Genomic DNA, 21,856 nt, shown 5'->3' on the forward strand with positions numbered 1-21,856 from the left:
ACATACAATACATACAATACAAGCATACAATTGCCAATATGTCTTGTTTGTTCCTTGTTACTGATAGATCAATCATCCAATAAACAACTCAAAATAATAGAGTCAATACCAACAGGAGTGAATTTATTTATTTATTTATTTGAGCAATCAAAAAATACAGTACAACATAATTCATCAGGATGACACAAAAAAGCCATCAAACTTATTTCCATCCCTGTTTGGATACACAGTTTGAGTTTATTTGATGTTTGGATACACTGTTTGAGTTTATTTGATGTTTGGATACACTGAGTTTATTTGATGTTTGGATACACTGTTTGAGTTTATTTGATGTTTGGATACACTGAGTTTATTTGATGTTTGGATACACTGTTTGAGTTTATTTGATGTTTGGATACACTGAGTTTATTTGATGTTTGGATACACTGTTTGAGTTTATTTGATGTTTGGATACACTGAGTTTATTTGAGTTTATTTGATGTTTGGATACACTGAGTTTATTTGATGTTTGGATACACTGTTTGAGTTTATTTGATGTTTGGATACACTGAGTTTATTTGATGTTTGGATACACTGTTTGAGTTTATTTGATGTTTGGATACACTGAGTTTATTTGATGGTTTCTGAGATGCAGATACTTTTATGGAAGAAGAATGAGAAACATAATAAAAATCTGCACAAAACAAAAGAGCTTCAGGGCCTGTGGTGGTTGGACCCTAATAAATTGCATGATTATAGTGGCCATCAGGTAGGAAATTAAATGTGTCTAAATGTAAGAATGTATGAGAGGAAGCTAATACATGTATTATGAAGCCTAGCGCTGTGCTGCGCCTGCAACACATTCGCGTACCAACTCCTCAGTCTTATGTTGATGCTAAATGTACCCTGTTTTGTAATTTTCCAATGTCACTTTCACATTTCCACCTCAGTTAATTTGAAAACCGTCACATCAGTTTATTTAATTTTAGACAACTAAAACAACTTGGTTAAGTTTAAAGCCGATTTATGCTTACGCGAAATCGCCAGCGCCGACTGCACCGAGGGGTGCGCAGCAGCTGTCCGGCCTATCTGCGGAGCTCGGCGGAGGGAACGTGCAGCTCCTCGAAAATGTGACTCCGCGGCGTCAACATGGTCGTGACGTGACCAGCACGAGAGCTGTGATTGGCCGTTGCCCTGGGCCGTGCACGTATCCGCTGATGTACTTGTTGTGAGGAATGAGGATACGCCATTTCCTCATTTAACAGTGCTTGTCCCTCATCTAGCAAAGCCTTCTGCAGGCTCACCGGAATGAGTTTTGAAATGGACGGACAATAAAATGTCCCCGCACCGACATGATTGCAAGTTCTTGGTAAACAACATGATAGCATCAGATGTAATGGACATGAGTGTACCACAAGCCACCTAGTGTTTTGGATGTGTACCGCAGCCAACGCGCCGAGTTACATTCGAGTATGCACAGTCTCGCTGTCGCCGCTAGTCGGCGGCAAGGCTCGAGTCAAGGCTGCGCGGAACTCTGTCAGCGCCTTAGGTAAGGTTAGGGTTTGGGTTAGGGTTAAATAACAAAACGTTAAATATTACTTATGGTTGAACATTATTGGACACACTGGGACATGAACATGGGTCTCTCGTCTGAAAGGCAAAGGATTGATGTCACAATCCCGTGGCGTCAAGTTCAGATGTTGTGTGAGTTCTTTTGGACGACCCTACGGCTCCAAAAATGACGAGAAAGGTACCTCTCATGTCAGTATAGTTACGAGGTACTTACTTTGCAAATAGTCAACATAGGATGCGTTGGTTGGTAATGAGAACAGTCTGTCTGCTGCTAATAGAAAACATACATTGCGAGGGTGGTCCAGTATAATGATCAGTGTGAATCATTTGTAAAAGACATTGAAATCAGGACTGCTTTGTGTGTGTGTGTGTGTGTGTGTGTGTGTGTGTGTGTGTGTGTGTGCGTGTGCGTGCGTGCGTGTGTGTGTGCGCGCGTGTGTGGGTGTGTGTGTGTGCGTGCGTGCGTGCGTGTCTGATGAACAGCAGCTCAGTAGAGCACAGCGGTGTACGGTGGGGCCTTGTCGCTCAGACCTCCAGGTGATCCTTCTTCAGAAGCCGTCGCCTGAAAAACAACATCATGTGAGTTGGAATCTCCCTCTGAACTGACCTTTGACCTTTACTCCAAACCCACTCACATGACTTAATCTCTGAATGGACCTTCATAGCTTCTATTCAGGTGATGTCACGTCACAGAGCGAATTATACCTGGAGGGCATAGAGGGCATAGAGGCATAGAGGCAAGGGCGTCGTTTTGGTCTCAAGGTTGGTAGGGTCGAGGACGGCAGGAGGGGAGGCGGCTTCGGCGGCGCCCATTTGAGCTTTTTTTTTTTACCTTTTTTAGCCATATTTAGAGGAATATCTAATTTTAAATGAAAAAAATTTGGTTTATTTTAACCTTTTTTAGACATATTTATGTGTCCTGTCAGCATAATTGTAACTAACAAACACAAACTGTAGGTTTAGCCATCTAATCATGTTCTTTCACAAACAGCCGGTTTGGAAAGAAAACATTGCCACTGAAACCCACACACCATGCATAAAAGAATGTGCACTGACTTATACTAACTTTCACTTACCAGTAATATTACAGTGATTTGTGTTTTGAGACGAGAGGATGTGCTGACCTCACAGCTGCAGTTCTCCTGCCCTCTGAAAACCACATAGGCTACAAGTGGCTTCGTTCCTCCCCTCCCCACCACACACACACAGACACACACACACACACAAATGATACTGCCTCGATTCTGAAGTGAGCCCAAGCGATCTTCAGTTAAAATCATCATTGTATTGTTTATAGCAAATTTAATAAAAGGTAAACTCTATAGGAAGATAGTTGGCAGACAGGCAGCAGCGCGCAGCAGCCACGCTGCCTGTGTGGATGCCGCGGGCGTGCCAGCCGCAGCAAGCACGCCACGCACACGCACACGCCACCCACATGCAAGATGTGTGTCCTGGCCGTAAGAAAAGGCTGCAGCGTCCCTGTCTACAGCCTCTAGCCTGTCACAGTTTGACAGCCTGGGGCACAAATGCGACGCGTGATGCGCGTCGGACTTTCAGTAATAAAAATACAACAATGACGTCTCGTTTTGCTACCCTAACGTAACGAGTTACTTACAGTTGCTGCAGGGGGACCGACCCCTCTTTTTCCGAGCGGGAGGAGGAGGAGGAGGCGGCCGCATGTCGGTGTGTTAGTAGTGTGTCAGAGCCATGTGTGTGGGTGGGCGTTTGTTTGGTCATCAGCCAAATGAGCCAATCAAACGGGGGTTTTTGGACTGGCTCATTCAGTTGTGAAAAACAGGGGTAAATGTAACTTTGAACATATTGCAAACTAATTTCACTCAATAATGGTCGGGTCAATTCTATCCTTGCAAAATATGGGGAGACAATCTAAATGACCTATATAACTGCACTCCAAAGATAATGCAAATAAGGTTGCTTAAAAGTTGGTAGGGACAATTGGACACCCTGAAATGTTGGTAGGGTCCGGACCCTACCGACCCTACACAAAATGACGCGCTTGCATAGAGGGCATAGAGAAGCACTATCACAAGCTCTCAAAATGCCTGTTTTACATAATTTACGCTTGAACAAATCGATCAAAACTTCAACAACAACAACAACTTCTGCATCCACAACACAGCTGATGGGCGGGATTCTGCTTTCAAAATGATTATGTGATTGGACGCATGGACATAATAGACAAAACATATTGTGCAAATATTGTGCCCGCCGGAGTTTCTCAAAACAGACAGAACAGAACTCGAGTTCAGAAATAAATGAGAAGACTTTGGACTTGAGAGTGCCCGGTGTTCTGGCGCCGTGGATCTCAGAGTTTTGGATTGAACGGATATTGTTGGAAAGTTTGGACTGTAACTGTTTCCCCTCTTCAGTTTGGATTGGAGTAATGTTAACGTTAGAAGCGGCGGAAACAGCCATCACAGCGGTAGAAGCGGTAGGCTTATGTTTGTCTTGATCCTTTCTGTGTATTTGTTGCTAGTTAGCCGCTTGTCCTGTGGTGGAGTGGTGTGACTGCTTGTAAAGCTGTGGCTCCGTGCGTGCTAGGTTGAGTTGAAAAATCACATTGCCGAGTGCTGATAAGAGCTTTTGTGAATGTGGTTTATCTGATAAGAGCTTTTGTGAATGTGGTTTATCTGACAGTGTCAATGAGTACGGACCCGCGGGGGGGGGAAATACAGCAGGTCGGACTTGAGGATAGGAGGTGGTTAGCGGTTGGACGAATCTCTCTACCCCGCGGGTTACTAGTAAGCTGGGCATTCTATACCGTAGCAGATGTCCATAAGAGAAATGACCAGCGGATAGGCTAGCTATAGAAGTAAGAGGTGTAACCCGCGTCGATACGCTGTACGGCATATCGAGCATAATTGACAAGAGCTATTGTGAATGTGGTTTATCTGATGAGAGCTATTGTGAATGTGGTTTATCTGATGAGAGCTATTGTGAATGTGGTTTATCTGATGAGAGCTATTGTGAATGTGGTTTATCTGATAAGAGCTATTGTGAATGTGGTTGATCTGATAAGAGCTATTGTGAATGTGGTTTATCTGATAAGAGCTATTGTGAATGTGGTTTATCTGATAAGAGCTATTGTGAATGTGGTTTATCTGATGAGTGCTTTTGTGAATGTGGTTTATCTGATAAGAGCTATTGTGAATGTGGTTTATCTGATGAGAGCTATTGTGAATGTGGTTTATCTGATGAGAGCTATTGTGAATGTGGTTTATCTGTGGGGTGGCGTTTATTTGTCGCTGTGTATTTTTGATGAATCGTTCATGTTGGAAAATGGCAAAATGAGTGAAGTGAGTTGTCTCCATACTTCAGTATACTTTTCATCTACTGCCTCCATAGCAGGAAGTCTCTCAATTCAGTAGAGAAATAGCTCTTCTTCATAACATAAGGATCACCAACATATAGTGATTTTCTGTTGACACCTTTCTCTTGTAATATTGTCTAAACTAGCACAGTATGCTTTTCACTGCATGCCCTCCTTTGTTTTTGACATCATGGGAATTACGTGGTTGCAAACAAGCGATCCCAAACCCACTAACATGACTTCACACATTTACAACAAACCCACTAACATGACTTCACACATTTACAACAAACCCACTAACATGACTTCACACATTTACAACAAACCCACTCACATGACTTCACACATTTACAACAAACCCACTAACATGACTTCACACATTTACAACAAACCCACTAACATGACTTCACACATTTACAACAAACCCACTAACATGACTTCACACATTTACAACAAACCCACTAACATGACTTCACACATTTACAACAAACCCACTAACATGACTTCACACATTTACAACAAACCCACTAACATGACTTCACACATTTACAACAAACCCACTAACATGACTTCACACATTTACAACAAACCCACTAACATGACTTCACACATTTACAACAAACCCACTAACATGACTTCACACATTTACAACAAACCCACTAACATGACTTCACACATTTACAACAAACCTCGTGGTTGGCCTGTGAAGTAGGCGGAGTCTGTGAAGCCATCCAAGGCTGTAAAGTAGGCGGAGCCTGCATGGTCACTCTGCTCCCTTCAGGTAAATTGTTGCTCACAATGAACACTTGCTATAAGACAAACAACAGAATTGTCTTTGTATTTGAAACAGATACAAAGAAAAACAAACAGATCAAGCCTCAAGAAAAGAAAAGTGCAGCTGTTTAGGAGAATGTTGCGCTGTCCTTCATTGAGGAAATGTGTTTTGCGCGATTGTGCGTTTGCCGTGAAAGCCAGGTTAGCATCTAAGCTCTGTGCTGTCATTTGGCACCCTGTGATGACACTGTGTGTTTGTACAGTAAGACACAGGTGGACTCACCTGGGGGGTGGAGTTGCAGTTAGCTTTGCAGGCAAACGCTGCAACGGTGATGGAAACAATGAACTCCAGGAGAGAGAAAACACCCAAGACCCCTGAAACACCCTGAGACCGACTCTGTGGAGAACAGGGAGGAAACGCCTTTGGAGGAAATCGCTCAACAGGTTTATGTCCAACTTACAGTACTTGTGCATTCTGTTCCAACAGCTTTACTAGTTTCCACGTCAGTTTCTCTTCACCATGGTGAGAAATCAACACTAGACCATCATCAGTCTATTTGCTTCTTGGAATGGAGGCACAAACCTGTTCTATTTACAGCAATCAATGCCCATTAGCGTCACATGAGAAACATGGAGCAAACACGTGTTGTTCCTATAGTTTTTTGACAACTACATATTTCAAACCAAAATGTCTTACCTCATATCGGTAGTCCCACATATTATTGCAGTCGTCATAGGGATAATAACCTCCTCCCCCGTAATAGCAGTAGAACATCACACCGGCAGCATCCGAAAAGTAGAGGCAGGTGGCAGTGAAGGAAACAACCGCAGCAACAATATTGAGGCCCAGAGAGCCGCTCACCTGCCGAGCAAAGAGACCACATCAGGGAGGCGGAGCCACACAGACACAACTCGACAGAGCAATAACCTCAAGTGTCCATGCAGCAGCTAAAAAACACACAACAAATGCTTATATTTAGACTGAAACTGGTGCGGCTGGTGTGAACTGTGTGGCCAAAAAATGTCTGGCCACTAAGTCTACTGTAGTTGAGACTAAACATTAATGAATTAACTAATTAATTGAGTAATTGAGTAATTAATTTATTAACTTTTTCCATTTATCAGCCAATACCAATTCGGAAATTATGTGAGCGACCGAGAGTGTCAACTGGATACTGTCCTTTTGTTCCCCTAAGAATAGTAATTGAAGTCTGGAGAGCTGCTGAGCATCAGTGTGATGTACAGTATATAAGGTGGTAGTGAATAAAGACAGTTTCAACTTGACAACATAAACATTCTAAATTGCCCCTAGCTAACTTCCTGTTGCTGTGTGCAAGTCTGACAGGAAATAGATACAGTAGGTTTCAAACTGTTCCCTATCAACACAATTATAAAGTTACTAACCAGGCACCGGCTCATCGACCTGCCTGCAGCCACCGTCAGAGATCCAGCCAGGATATACTGCAAAGAGACAGTGGGCAGTTTTATGTTTTTTTGGTCAAATTTACCTTTTTTGAAAGGACATCGTATCTCAGCAACCGTTCATTGTAGAGACTCGCGGCTGGAATCAGCGTCGAAAACTGAGTATAACTCTTTACAGGCGTCATGATTGGGCCTTCTAGGGGCCTTCCATGGCTTTCCGTATGCCGTATGCTCTCTGCACCGGAGCACAGCAAATCCGATGCCCGGCAGAGAGCCTCTCGGCTGTCTGTCCTCCCTGGTTTCGGGTGACAACCATGTGACAACGTGTGTGTTGACCCGGATGTCAAAACTCGGTCATGATCAGCATCCGGGTAGTGCCCCAGGTGTGCATGCGCGTACTTCTGTGGACTTCCGTGTCAACGAGCCACGGTGTTTCTCTTTTCTCGAGTATGAATATCAATATCCGGCTGCTGGACCCAAAGGGCGACAAGAGTCCTCTGCGAGCAAATGTGCAATTCTCAAAAGATGAAAGATGGAAGAAAATAATTCCTCTGTGAAAAATGTGATGAATCCAAGGCTATGATAATCCCACCGGGGAAGATCCAGGTGGCATTTATGGGAAGGGGAAAAAATCATATTTTGTGTTTTCTACTGTATGTTTTATTGTACAGTAAGTACAGTAAACTGGCATTCGAGGGGGTTAAAATTCTGAGTAAGCATGGAATGTTGATATGAGGTATGAGGGATGAAGTTACCAATGGATAAGAATCAATAAAAAATAAAAAATAAAATTAATTATGAATATCAAAAATAAGTATGAATATCAATATCCAGCTGCTGGACCTAGAGAGTAACGACAGAGGGGAAAAAATAGGGGGGTACAAGGTTTAGACCAAATGATAGTACTTTTTCTATGATCTTAAGGATAGGAAGGTGGTAGAGAGCCAGGATTCGAGGGGTGGGTAGGTGGAGTGGGTAGGGTAGGGGGATATGGATGGTGGGGCGAGGGAAAAGGGGCCGTGGGCTTAAAGGTTTGCACTTGTTCATATCAAGGATCCCTAATTTAGTTCACATTAGGGACACGGACCCCCATTTGATGAGATTTTGTCTCTCAAACCCAAATCTGTGAATCGTTCTACTGTTAGATATTAGATATCAGGGGTTTAACAATATGCATATTTGTATCAAACCGTTTAGGTACAAGGCTTTAGGTTCATATCGAACCGTTTAGGTAGGCTACAAGCCTTTAGGTTCATGACACATTGCAAACCGTGCCAAACCGTCATAAATTGAAATAAAAAATGTAACTAGACTGTGAAAATAATAAAATAAATAAGCAAAATACAAATAAATTAAACTAATTTTAAATAATATCGAAAAACATATAGAACCGTGACACTACTGAGGCGTATCGAACCAAAATGTGAATTTTGTGAACACAGTCTTACACCCCTATTAATTTTGTTGTCCACAATTTCATGACTGTCTGTATTGTAGGTTGAGATAACAGTGAAACGATGATCCAAACAGTCATTCTTCTATATTCTCTTGTGTTAACTTCTTGTAAATTAAATAATGGTGAAGTTGAACATCTCATCAATTTGTTGGGGACCCTCAAGGACCCTTGGTGATCCTGGACCCCATGCTGAGAACCACTGGACTATGGGGATGTATTTAGATACAGATGGTGACTGTGAGATGGACTTACAAATAAAGGTCCCCAGATGAACACACCACTGAACACGCCCAGTGAATCTGCACCCATCAACATCACAACGCCGAACAGGAACGCCAGCAGGCCGATCATGATCTGCACCGTCTGGAGGGACCACAAGGGAGGCAGCAGAGACCATTAGCTTACAGCTGCTGCACTGCTGCTGCAAAACCAAGAAGGAACTGTCTGGAAACATCAACCTAATGTTTTTGTGAGCTGGCAGTTTTTGAAAAGCTCTATACGTTCAATGTATTATGATTAATAATACTATTAATATCATTCATATTATTATTATTGTTGTTATTATTATTATCATTATTATTATTATTATTAGGGGTTCAAGCACGTAGTGTGTGGAACACTATTGTAATTGTTCAGTTTAAAGCAAAGTGTGGGGATAGGTCTGGCTGTGCGAGACTACTGCGTTGCCAGAACGTGATTAGTTTTTTGTCTTAGGTATGCAAATAAATACAAAGTCTGCAGTTTGGCTCATTGTTGACTCCTCCTATCAGGTTCATTATTGTTCCAATAAAGTGGATTCAGTTCTAAAAGGAGCTAGCTAAAAAGGTTGTATGTAAAGTTTTTCGGAAGGGGGGTAGCGAAAGTAATATACAGTAGTAATGTAACGAGCAATGTAACGAGTAATGTAACTAATAAAGTAAGGTAATTGTATTACTTTTAAAAGTAGTAATCAGTAATAAGTAACTAATTACACTTCCTGAGTAACTTGCCCAACACTGCTGTTGATACAGTTTAGAAAAACACAACACAGAAAAGCTTCTGTAAATACCTTCTTTAACTGTGGTTAGAAAGTGCTTCACAATGGGATAGGCTACTGGAAAAATAAAACCACTTAACCAGTAAAACAGTAACATATCCATAGCAAGCAGGGTAGGAAGTTAACTTTTTTAAACAAGGGCTATTTTTGCCCCTGTGAAATATATTTCGGGGGCATTTTGGATCATTTCCAGCGCAATTCTATCAAATGTTGGGAAATACTTTAGTTGTACCTATGTAGCATGACAGACCAATCAATGAGTCTTATATTTTATTTCTAAAAGTTCATAAACAATCACAGTTAAAGATCCCAATATCCTATCTCAACAACACTGTTGATTGTCTGGTGTGTTATTAATGTACTTGGCAAAAACATGAGTGAACTAGCTGGCCAGCTAGCTTGTGCTGCCTGTCACTCAGGTAAATAACGCTAGTAGGAGGATGGCGGGGGTTGTACGGATGCCTAGTTGGCCATTTTCGAGTTAGGCTTTGCAAATGCAGAATAATGTTAAAATACAGAAAGTATTCAACTCTTTATTTTATGGGGGCATTTAAAAGCCCCCGTCACCCCAGTTCCAAGGGCAATTCTAGATTTTTTTGCAGGACATTTTGCCAGAGCCCTCGCTAATTTCCTACCCTGATAGCAAGGCAGTAAAATAGTAAAACAAAGAGAACAAGAGTACAAGAATTAAACATCCGACGCAATCAAAGCAAAGAGAATAAAGATGGGCGTTTAAAGCAGTTAAATTCTGAACCTCTCTCATATTCAAGATTCACTTTAGTAAATGAGGAAATATCAAGGACCCTAGTCCACATTAGAGTACCCCATTTAATTATATTTTGTCTCTCAGACCCAAATCTGAAAATATTTGTATCTTTAGATTTGATTTTGTCGCATGACTGTCTGTATTGTAGGTAGACAGATAACAGACTGTTTGTATTGTAGGTAGAGAGATAACAGACTGTCTGTATTGTAGGTAGATAGATAACAGACTGTCTGTATTGTAGGTAGACAGATAACAGACTGTTTGTATTGTAGGTAGAGAGATAACAGACTGTCTGTATTGTAGGTAGATAGATAACAGACTGTCTGTATTGTAGGTAGACAGATAACAGACTGTCTGTATTGTAGGTAGACAGATAACAGACTCTGTATTGTAGGTAGACAGATAACAGACTGTCTGTATTGTAGGTAGATAGATAACAGACTGTCTGTATTGTAGGTAGACAGATAACAGACTGTCTGTATTGTAGGTAGAGAGATAACAGACTCTGTATTGTAGGTAGACAAATAACAGACTGTCTGTACTGTAGGTAGAGAGATAACAGACTGTCTGTATTGTAGGTAGACAGATAACAGACTGTCTGTATTGTAGGTAGACAGATAACAGACTCTGTATTGTAGGTAGACAGATAACAGACTGTCTGTATTGTAGGTAGACAGATAACAGACTGTCTGTATTGTAGGTAGACAGATAACAGACTCTGTATTGTAGGTAGACAGATAACAGACTGTCTGTATTGTAGGTAGACAGATAACAGACTGTCTGTATTGTAGGTAGACAGATAACAGACTGTCTGTATTGTAGGTAGACAGATAACAGACTGTCTGTATTGTAGGTAGAGAGATAACAGACTGTCTGTATTGTAGGTAGACATATAACAGACTGTCTGTATTGTAGGTAGAGAGATAACTGTCTGTATTGTAGGTAGAGAGATAACAGACTGTCTGTATTGTAGGTAGAGAGATAACAGACTGTCTGTATTGTAGGTAGATAGATAACAGACTGTCTGTATTGTAGGTAGACAGATAACAGACTGTCTGTATTGTAGGTAGACAGATAACAGACTGTCTGTATTGTAGGTAGACAGATAACAGTGAAACTATCAAAATAATTGTGTTCAATAATAAACTAAATAATGGTGAAGTTGAACAATTCATCAGTTTGCTGGGGACCCCCTGGAATCCCCTCAAGGACCCCTGGTGGTCCCCAGAATGCACCTTAACACTGATTGTGAACCTGACAGGTGAGGAGAGATGCCAGCATAGTGATGTGATGTGAGCCAGGAGAACTCACTGGCTATAAAAAGAGAAGGAATATACATCTTTTTTCATTTTCTTTTTTTAGTTTAGTTTTTTATTTTTATTTTCATTTTTGCATTGTGATCACCCATGGGAGTGAAGTGTCTAACTAAGACAAATCAAGAGATGGAAAATGGAATGATAAAAAACAGATGTAAATAAATATTTAGAATTATGAAGAGATCAAAAATAACAAGACACTTATTGAAATCTTTCACCTCAAAACAAACAAGTGAATCAACTAACTAACAAATAAAAGACAAGTAAAGCAACAGTAGCATCTCAAGGACAACACAAAACAATGGACTGGAGTAGTACTTACCCCCAACACCTGCGGCCGGCCCTGGCTGAACCTCTGGGTGCCTGGACCATATTGGGGTGCCAGGTACGCCTGGGTGCCTGGACCAAGTTGGGGTGCTGGGTAGACCTGGGTGCTTGGACCAAGTTGGGGTGCTGGGTAGACCTGGGTGCCTGGACCAAGTTGGGGTGCTGGGTAGACCTGGGTGACCATCATCACGCCGCCCGTCGTGGTCGATACTGATGCCGAGATGTTTCAGGTCAGATGATGTCTGCTGCTCTGAGCTGCTGTCTCATATCTGTCTCCAGTTAAAGGAACACTCCGCCCATTTTCAACCAGCTTTGTATTATTAGAACATCAGTAGTATATCAGAAATATGAGGAAGTATTTCACAGAAAACCAAGAAGTGACCTTTGGGAATTAACTGCCAACAACTTCCTTATATTGTTAAAAGTTCCCAAAATCATATTTGGTCTGTCCCGTCATCATTCTGGTCTGCCGGGGGTGAAAGGTGTGTGTGTGTGTGTGTGTGTGTGTGTGTGTGTGCGTGTGTGTGTGTGTGCCGGGGGTTAAAGGTGTGTGTGTGTGTGTGTGTGTGTGTGTGTGCCTCGATGGGATCACCACCTTACCGTGGTGAGGCACTTTGCGCGTCTCCATGACCCCTAGAGCTATGTCGGCCGGAGTATCGTACTCCTGGCAGGGTCACCCAAGCCGAACAGGTCGAAGGGTAGAGGCCAGACTAAGAGTGATCCCAGAAGACCTCAACGGCAGAGCAGGCGGAAGATGGTGGATGTGAGAACCACCACAACGGCTGCAAGGGCGGAAGAAGGCAGCCCCACAGCCACGTGGGTTAACCCGGGGGGGTACAGTGGCTAGGGGAGCAAACCCTGAAGACAAACCTGCCCTCGGGGACAGGCACAGGCGGAGTCCAACAGACCGGACCACCGGCAGCCCCCTGCAACTCATGCCAGACGAAGGTCGTCATGGGTTCCCTCATGCCACTGGAGGTCCACCTGGTAGGAGTGAAGACGGTGGGAGTGAGGACTGCGCACCCACACCCTCACCTTAATCCTTACCTATGCGCAAGCTTCTTGCTCCACCCCTCCCCCCCCCCCCCCCCCCCAAAAAAAAAGTCCTGTGGCGATGTGGAACGACGGTGGGCACAGGCCAAGGATGTGGCTGGGAGTGACTAGTCAAAACCATGCACACAGACGGCAATGGAGTGATGGTCGTCGAGACTACGGGATGGAGCAGCGCATCTCCTCGGCAGCTTCCATTGCGACTGAGCAGCCCCACACTGCTCACCCCTGAGATGGGACCTAGAAAAGGTGGTCTAAAAATTGTCTGCTCCCCATACTCCAGACGGTAAACCGCAATCGTTGGAGCATCCCTTTTTGCGGTCGAAAAATCAAAATAAGAAAAAGAAAAACCCTATGCATTGCTTCGTGGAACGTCCGCACACTGTTGGACCTGGCTGAAACTCCTGATAGGCCCCACCGCAGGACAGCACTTGTGGCCATGGAGCTCGCAAGATATAACATCGACATCGCAGCTCTCAGCGAGACCAGACTACATGGAGAGGACTCCCTGACAGAGGTTGGTGCAGGGTACACCTTCTTCTGGAAGGGGGTCCCTGAAGGCACTCGCCGCAACCATGGAGTTGGCTTTGCTGTGAAGTCCCAACTGCTTCAGCGCATCCCGGAATCCCCCATCGGCATCAGCGAAAGACTGATGACATGGCGCGTTCCCCTGGCAAAGGAACGCTTCGCTACACTCATCACTGCTTATGCACCAACTCTTGATGCCGAGCACAACATCAAAGAGGATTTCTACAGAGCTCTTGCCGCCATCCTACAGAAAACCCCGGGTACGGACAAGCTCATAGTCATGGGAGATTTCAATGCTAGAGTGGGTACGGAGCACCTGGTATGGAGTAAAGTCATTGGCCAGCACGGAGTGGGGGAAATGAACAACAATGGGCTTCGGCTTCTCTCCCTCTGTGCAGAACATCAGCTGGTCATCACTAACACCATCTTCCAGCTCAAGAACAGGCTTAAGACCACCTGGCAGCACCCCCGCTCAAAACACTGGCATCTCCTGGACTACGTGATTGTCTGTCAAAAGGACAGACAGGATGTCCTCACAACCCGTGTCATGCGTGGAGCTGAGTGTTGGACTGACCACCTCATGGTCAGATCCAAACTCCTCATGAGCATTCAACCCCGTGGCCCGAGGACAGCTCCTAACAGAAGACTCAACTGTGTAGCACTGAACAGCCCCACCACCAAAAGACAATCTTCGACGGCTCCTTGCTGAAAACCTCGACAAGATCCCGGAGGAATCAGCTGACTGGCCAGCTCTGCGCCAGGCTATTCATAATGCAGCCTCGGACGCGCTCGGCCAGTCAAGGAAGCGTCACCAGGACTGGTTTGACTGTAACTCAGCTACGATACAGTCACTTCTAAAAACGAAGCATGAGGCCCACAAAGCTCTCCTGTCCTGCCCTACATCTCTCACCTTGAAAGCCACCTTTACTGCAGCAAGAACAGCAACCCAGCGAGCCCTCCGAATCATGGAGGACACCTGGTGGGTGCAGAAGGTGCATGAGATCCAAAATCTGGCAGACTGTAATAACACTCAGGGCTTCTACGATGCCATCAAAGCATTGTACGGCCCCAGGAAGCGGGCGATTGCCCCAGTCCGATCAGCTGACGGCTCTACGCTCTTTAAGGACCGCCATGAGATCCTTGCCCGCTGGGCAAACCATTTTGAGAGTCTTCTCAACCACACCAACCCTGTCGACCTACATATTCTGGATAATCTCCCAGATCTGCCACCAATCACGAACCTCGACGCCCCACCATCTTTCTCAGAAACCCGGCAAGCCATTGCGGGCCTAAAGAACAACAAAAGCGCTGGACCCGATGGCATTCCTGCAGAGGTCTTCAAACACGGAGGGTATCTCCTCACACGCCGCCTGCACCTCCTGATCCAAAACATCTGGGAACATAGGATTCTCCCACAGGACTGGAAGGATGCCAACATCGTGGTCATCTACAAACAGAAAGGGGACAGAGCAACCTGTGGGAACAGCCGGGGAATCTCTCTCCTCTCCATTGCAGGGAAAGTTCTGGCGAAGATCATGCTCAGCAGGCTGGTTGAGGACATCTCGGAAGCTGTGCTTCCGGAAACTCAGTGTGGCTTCCAGAAGACTAGATCCACCACAGACATGGTCTTTGTCTTAAGGCAGCTATTGGAGAAGAGCAGAGAACATCACAAGGACCTCCACATAGCCTTCATCGACCTCAGCAAAGCCTTTGACACCATCAACCGTGAGTTGCTCTGGAAACACCTCTCCAAACTTGGGGTACCACCCAAGTTTCTCAGCATCCTGCAGCAGTTGCATGACGGGATGCAAGCCAGAGTGCTCACAGGGGAACTCCAGTCGGAGCTTTTCGAGGTGAACGTTGGGGTGAAGCAGGGCTGTGTATTGGCTCCGGTCCTCTCCTCTTTAACATCCTCCTCTCTGCTATCACGTGCCTTTTCCACCGTGGCATGAGACATGAAGACGGTGTCCAGGTGGAGTACCGCCTTGATGGAAGCCTCTTCAACATCCGTCGGCTTCAGGCCCATACAAAAACAAAGACCTGCCAAATCTGCGAGCTTCAGTACGCTGATGACTGCGCTGTCTTAGCTCACAGCCCAGACTCTATGCAGCACGCCCTCAACACCATATCCAGTCTGTATCAATCCTTTGGTCTTCAGGTCAACATTCAAAAAAAAGAGGTCATGTCCCAACTCACTACCCCAACCTCCACACCCCCCAGCTTTCATATAAATGGCATTCCACTTAACACAGTGGATCACTTCACCTACCTTGGCTCCACTTTGTCCTCATGCTGCTCCCTTGACACTGAACTGCACACCCGTATCAATAAAGCCTCATCATCCTTTGGACGCCTACGCAGCAGAGTTTTCCAAAACCGTAACCTGAAGGTCAGCACCAAGATTGCCGTTTACAATGCAGTATGTCTCTCCACTCTCCTCTATGGGGCAGAGTCGTGGACCCCATACAGCCGGCACATCACTAACCTGGAGGCCTTCCACATCCGCTGCCTACAGAAGATCCTCGGCTTGTCCTGGGAAGATCGAGTCCCCCATACAGACATCCTCAAGAACACCGGTTCAATCTGCATGGAAGCAGCTGTGGCCAAAAAACATCTTCGCTGGATCGGACACACCATTCGTATGCCTGACCACCCTCTGCCCCGCCAAGTCCTCTACGGCCAACTGAGCGACGCAAAGCGCTCTGCTGGAGGGCAAAAGCGGCACTTTAAGGACTACACCAGGGACCTCCTAAAGCGAGCAAACATCAACACCATGCAGCTTGAAACTCTGGCACTCGATAGATCAGCCTGGCAGGCTACCTGTGCCACTGCAGTCTCACAAATACACCAAACCAACCAAGACCGACGATCCGAGAGACGCATTCAGCGACACCAGCGGGTGGCTGGTACCCCCCTGACATCCGGGTCCCCTTGCTCCATCTGCGGACGGGTGTGCGGCTCAAGGATCGGACTCAACGCCCACGAGAAGTGGCACCAGCGACAGCGTCGCTGAACCCCCCCCCCCCTCCCCTTCAGAGCAAGCGTCATCATCGAACACGATGGACAGCTAAGATTGTGTGTGTGTGTGTGTGTGCAGGGGGTGAAAGGTGTGTGTGTGTGTGTGTGTGTGTGTGTGTGTGTGTGTGTGTGTGTGTGTGTGTGTGTGTGTGTGTGTGTGTGTGTGTGTGTGCAGGGGGTGAAAGGTGTGTGTGCGCGTGAGGAGAATGAAGAGATGAGAAGGGATGAGTTGAGAGAGCTCCTCTCAGGTGCTTCTGCTGTCAGGTGTGTGTGTGTGTGTGTGTGTGTGTGTGTGTGTGTGTGTGTGTGTGTGTGTGTGTGTGTGTGTGTGTGTGTGTGTGTGTGTGTGTGTGTGTGTGTGTGTGTGTGTGTGTGTGTGTGTGTGTATGTGTGTGCCGGGGGTGAAAGGTGTGTGTGTGTGTGTGTGTGTGTGTGTGTGTGTGTGTGTGTGTGTGTGTGTGTGTGTGTGTGTGGAAGGAGCAGGTGGAGTATATGGTCACGGAATTCACCACCAGACTGGACCTGATCGACGTTTCACCTCTCCCACTGCTCATGAAGTTGGAGGCCATCAGACAGGTGGCCCTGTCGAGAATTCAACATCTTTTCTCCAACATCCACCTCATGGTCAAAACACTGCGGGAACTGGACAACAAGGTGGTTTCCATGGTGAGGAAGTGGTTCGGACTGAATACACACACCACCAGAGACATTGTTTTTCATTCGAAACAGGAGGGAGGTCTAGGTGTTCCAAGCGTGGAGTGGATCTATAACGCCACCAGGCTGGCCCATCTGACCAACATGCTGAACTGTGATGACCACACTGTCAGGGAACTTGCACGTTCTTCGCTGTTTCTCGATATGAAGCGGCGAAAGGTTCCCCTGGCAGGAGAAGGTGAGCCGAGCTTCCTAGGCTTCAGAAGGAAGCCCAACAACAAGATGGACTCTCACTCTGCTGGGTTTGGGGTCTCGTCGGACTGGCCCGACCTCAATGACCTTTGTGTGCGAACTGGAGTGTCCCTGGACTGGGTGAAGTCTGACTCAGACACTGTAATCGTGTCTGAGGATGTTATATCTGACTGTACAGTTTCAGTAAGGGTAACTGTTAATGATACTCAACATCATGTATCACCAGCCAACACACGCAGGTACCTGGTAGGGCTGCAACAACAGAGGCAGCAACAACACTGGACCGGTTTAAAGTTACAGGGAAAGCTAGCATGTATTCCCACTGCAGACCATACAGTTTCCCATACAATATTCAAGAACTATGCAGTTAATGAGGATATTCTTACATTTGCAGTTAAAGCCAGATTACAGGTCCTCCCAACCAGACTCAATCTCTCTCTGTGGTACCCCAATACATTTTCTCCTCATTGCCTGCACCATCACAACACCCCAACCATAGAGTCACTGTCACATATTCTGAATGGCTGCCATGTATACAAAGGTATGTATATTTCCAGACATGACAGGATTGTTGACCTACTGGTTAAGGACATGCTTCTATACATCCCACCTTCTTCTGTTGAAGTTTATACTCACACAAGGGTTTCATCTGACATGTTCATACTATGCAATAACGAAACTGAGATATTTTCAAATGTGACAGCCAATACAGCAGATGTTGTTGTTGTTGACGAAGAAAGCAGAGAAGTCACCATCTTTGAAGTAGGCTGTACGTTTGACTATAGTCTGGAGGAGACATTCCTTGCTAAGGTTTTAAAATACCAACCTCTCAAAAATGAGATTGAACAACTCGGGTACAAGTGCAAACTACTTGTGTTTATATTTGGTGTTTAGCCTTGGCAACGTCCACAGACTAGTTGTAAGGGGTTTGCAGATGGCAGGAATTCCAAAGCCAAAAGCTAAAGTATTAGCAAAATTCTGCTCGATATCTGTGATAATAGGCAGCCGCCACATATGGAGGAGACGCTGCTTCCTGTATCCATAGACAGATCAGACATGTCAATGAGATTCTGAGCTTGTATGTGCATCTACCACTATTTGTGTTCAAGAATTTCTCTTGTAAAATGTGAACATAAATAAATATATTAAATGTGTGTGTGCAGGGGGTGAAAGGTGTGTGTGCGCGTGAGGAGAATGAAGAGATGAGAAGGGATGAGTTGAGAGAGCTCCTCTCAGGTGCTTCTGCTGTCAGGTGTGTGTGTGTGTGTGTGTGTGTGTGTGTGTGTGTGTGTGTGTGTGTGTGTGTGTGTGTGTGTGTGTGTGTGTGTGTGTGTGTGTGTGTGTTTGTATGTGGGCATGTGGATGCTGTGTATACTAAAAGCAAGATATGTAGGAGATGTGGGGAGTTAGTACAAGGTGTGATGCAAAGGAGGAGGAACAGAAGTGCCTACACTGTGATGGGAATCATGGGGTCTGCTCAATGTCCACGAAGAAAGAAGGAAAGGAAAGTGAGCAAGATCAGAGAAGAACGGAGCTTATCATGTGCTGAGGCTGTGAGGCTGTTAAGAAGTGGGGATGGGAAAGAAACAAAGACAGGATAGGCTCCGCAGGAGTATTAATTAATACACAGGACAAGATGTTACTATCCCTTGTGCCAAAATCAGAGGAAAAACACATTTAGAAGCCCAATCCAGAATAAAACAAGCTAACAGGCTAACAAACTAATAAACAAGAAGACACAAATCACCAGTTACCTACCCTAGCCAACAGCAGTATGAAGCATGTCATTGGGGTTTTCAAGTGGGCACCTTCCTTCACCGACGTTTCGTTAAGTTAGGCCCACGACACCTCAAGAAGGCTTAACGGTGTAATCCAGCGTCCTGGAAACACCCCCCTCCATGCTACCACCGCACAACTGCATATTACCTCACTATCTAAGCCTAGCTATCCAGGTCGGTTCGGTATGACATTCCTGACTACACCACCACTGTCAATGATTCAGCCCTGTTGATGCGGACCGTCAATCATGACCAACAACAAACAATCCCTAACTACACCACCACTGTCAATGATTCAGCCCTGTTGATGCGGACCGTTAATCATGACCAACAACAAACAATCCCTAACTACACCACCACCGTCAATGATTCAGCCCTGTTAATGCGGACCGTTAATCATGACCAACAACAAACAATCAATCTGACCTTAGCGAGCTCCCCAGCTAGCATGTTTCCTCCTTATCCACAGCCATTCACTTGCTCGTTCTGCTGCCTGAGACATGTTGCTAACCGCAAGTTTCAGGCTCCGTCCCCGAATGCCCAACTCAGTTAGTAAGGCAATAACGGACTTTGCCACAAAACCACGGCAGCCCACCTCTACAGGCCGCACTCGAGCCCTCCAACCTCGCTGCTCTGCCTCTGCTGCCATTTCAGCATACCTAGCTTTCTTGCGCTCATAAGCCTCCTCAACTCGATCTTCCCACGGGACTGTGAGTTCGATAAAATAAACTCTCTTCTCTACCTCAGACCACAGTAACAAGTCCGGACGTAGCCGGGTGCTAACTATATATGCTGGGATGACTAGCTGTTCATTCAAGTCAACCCTCATTTCCCAGGCTCCACCTACACTTAGCTGCCCTAACTTGTGCCTGACCTATTGGTCTAATCTTTTCTCCCTCACGTACAAATTTGATCTGTCTAGTCTCTTTGCTAGCAACTAGAGAATTTACTTCTAGCCGCTTTTCCTCAACTGCACCTGCCAAACATTTCAACACCTGGTTGTGACGCCAGGTGTATCGCCCCTGGGAGAGACTGACCTTACACCCTGACAGTATATGCCTCAGTGTACATACACTAGAACACAACGGGCAGGCACCATCCTCGCCCAACCACTGATTTAAGTTCTGGGGAGATGGCAGCACATCATAAGTAGCCCCTAGAATAAATCTAATTCTGCTGGCCTCCATGCTCCACAACTCTCTCCACTTCAACTTTCTCTTCTCTACACTCTCCCAGTTCACCCACTGTCCTTGCTTTGCCTGCGACACTGCCTTAGTACATCTTACTGCCTCCTCTTGCCTATGTACTTCTTCAACTACCATCTTCCTCTTTTCTATTACTGATGCCTTGTTCCACACAGGTTTCCCTATGCACAACCCTAAGCCTCCACGCCCATGCTGCACCTGACCTATGATATCCCTGTGTCTAAGAGCTGACTGTGCTTGCTGTACTGCCTCCTTTGGGTTCCACTTCCTCCCTGTTTTAACTGTGGGCGCTACACTCCTAACCACTGGATCCTTTGACTGAGTCAGAGTCATTTCCAGTCTAACCTTAGCACACTTGAACTCCTCTGTCAGGCTAGATAATGGCAATTCCAATATGCCTTTCCCATATAAGGCTACACTGGCTTAGGCAGCGTGGGACTCCGAGCCATTTTCTAATGAATGAGTTAATCATCCTTTCTAGCTTTTCTACCTTTGAAAGGGGAACCTCATACACTGTCAGTGGCCACATCAACCGAGGCAACAATCCAAACTGCAAACACCACAACTTTAACTTTCCTGGGAGCCCTGACTTGTCTATACTTGAAATACCTTGAATCATTTCCTGCCTCACCTCCTCAAACTGTCCCTTATCACTGAGACTTGCATCATACCATCTTCCCAAACTCTTGACTGGTTTCTCTAACACTGTAGGCACCACCTCATCATTTATAACACACTTCTTACCTACTACCCTCCCTTTAATGATTGAAATACTCCTGGACTTACTTGGCTTCACTTTCATTCTAGCCCACTGCAGATTACTATTTAACTTATCCAACAATCTGCTAGTACATGGAGCGGTTGACGTCATAGTCGTCATGTCATCCATGTATGCCCTAATTGGAGGGAGCCGCAGCCCTCCCTGCAGCCTTTCTCCACCCACTACCCATTTTGAAGCCCTAATAATGATCTCCATTGCCATGGTAAAAGGAGGAAGGAACTAGTCAGAGTGACGTCAAGTCAAGTCAAGTCAAGTTTATTTATAGAGCACATTTACAACGACCAGTGGCCGACCAAAGTGCTTCACAGATAAAAACAATAAAAGTATAGAAACAACAAGTACAAGTACAAGTATGGATAAAACAATAAAAGTATAGAAACAACAAGTATAAAACAATTATACAATAAACCAATATAACAGCAATTTGGTTGTCAGGAGGCTCAATTTAGGTCGAAGGCCAGGGAGAAAAGGTGCGTCTTGAGCAGGGATTTAAAAGCCACGAGGCTCTGGGCTGATCTGATGTGGAAGGTGAGGCTATTCCAGAGCCTAGGAGCTGCTATCGAAAAGCCTCTGTCCCCTCTGGTCTTGAGCCTGGTCCTGGGCACCTCCAG

At 45.3% G+C, this 21,856-nt stretch overlaps 1 protein-coding gene across 1 annotated transcript; it reads right to left on the reverse strand.

Moving 5' to 3' along the window:
* Nucleotides 1-1,985: 1,985 nt before the first annotated feature.
* On the reverse strand, nucleotides 1,986-13,227 carry LOC310773340 (uncharacterized protein; the record flags this gene model as incomplete). Its single annotated transcript, XM_083633212.1, has 10 exons — nucleotides 1,986-2,113; nucleotides 5,572-5,691; nucleotides 5,940-6,053; nucleotides 6,354-6,518; nucleotides 7,061-7,117; nucleotides 8,787-8,897; nucleotides 11,975-12,189; nucleotides 12,580-12,643; nucleotides 12,837-12,963; nucleotides 13,193-13,227. 10 exons carry the CDS (start codon nucleotides 13,225-13,227, stop codon nucleotides 2,039-2,041), a joined length of 1,083 nt encoding a protein of 360 aa, XP_083489338.1. The 3' UTR covers nucleotides 1,986-2,038.
* Between the last annotated feature and the right edge of the window lie 8,629 nt (nucleotides 13,228-21,856).

Source organism: Poromitra crassiceps (genome assembly GCF_964638095.1).
Source record: "Poromitra crassiceps genome assembly, chromosome: 3".
Lineage (NCBI taxonomy): Eukaryota > Metazoa > Chordata > Actinopteri > Beryciformes > Melamphaidae > Poromitra > Poromitra crassiceps.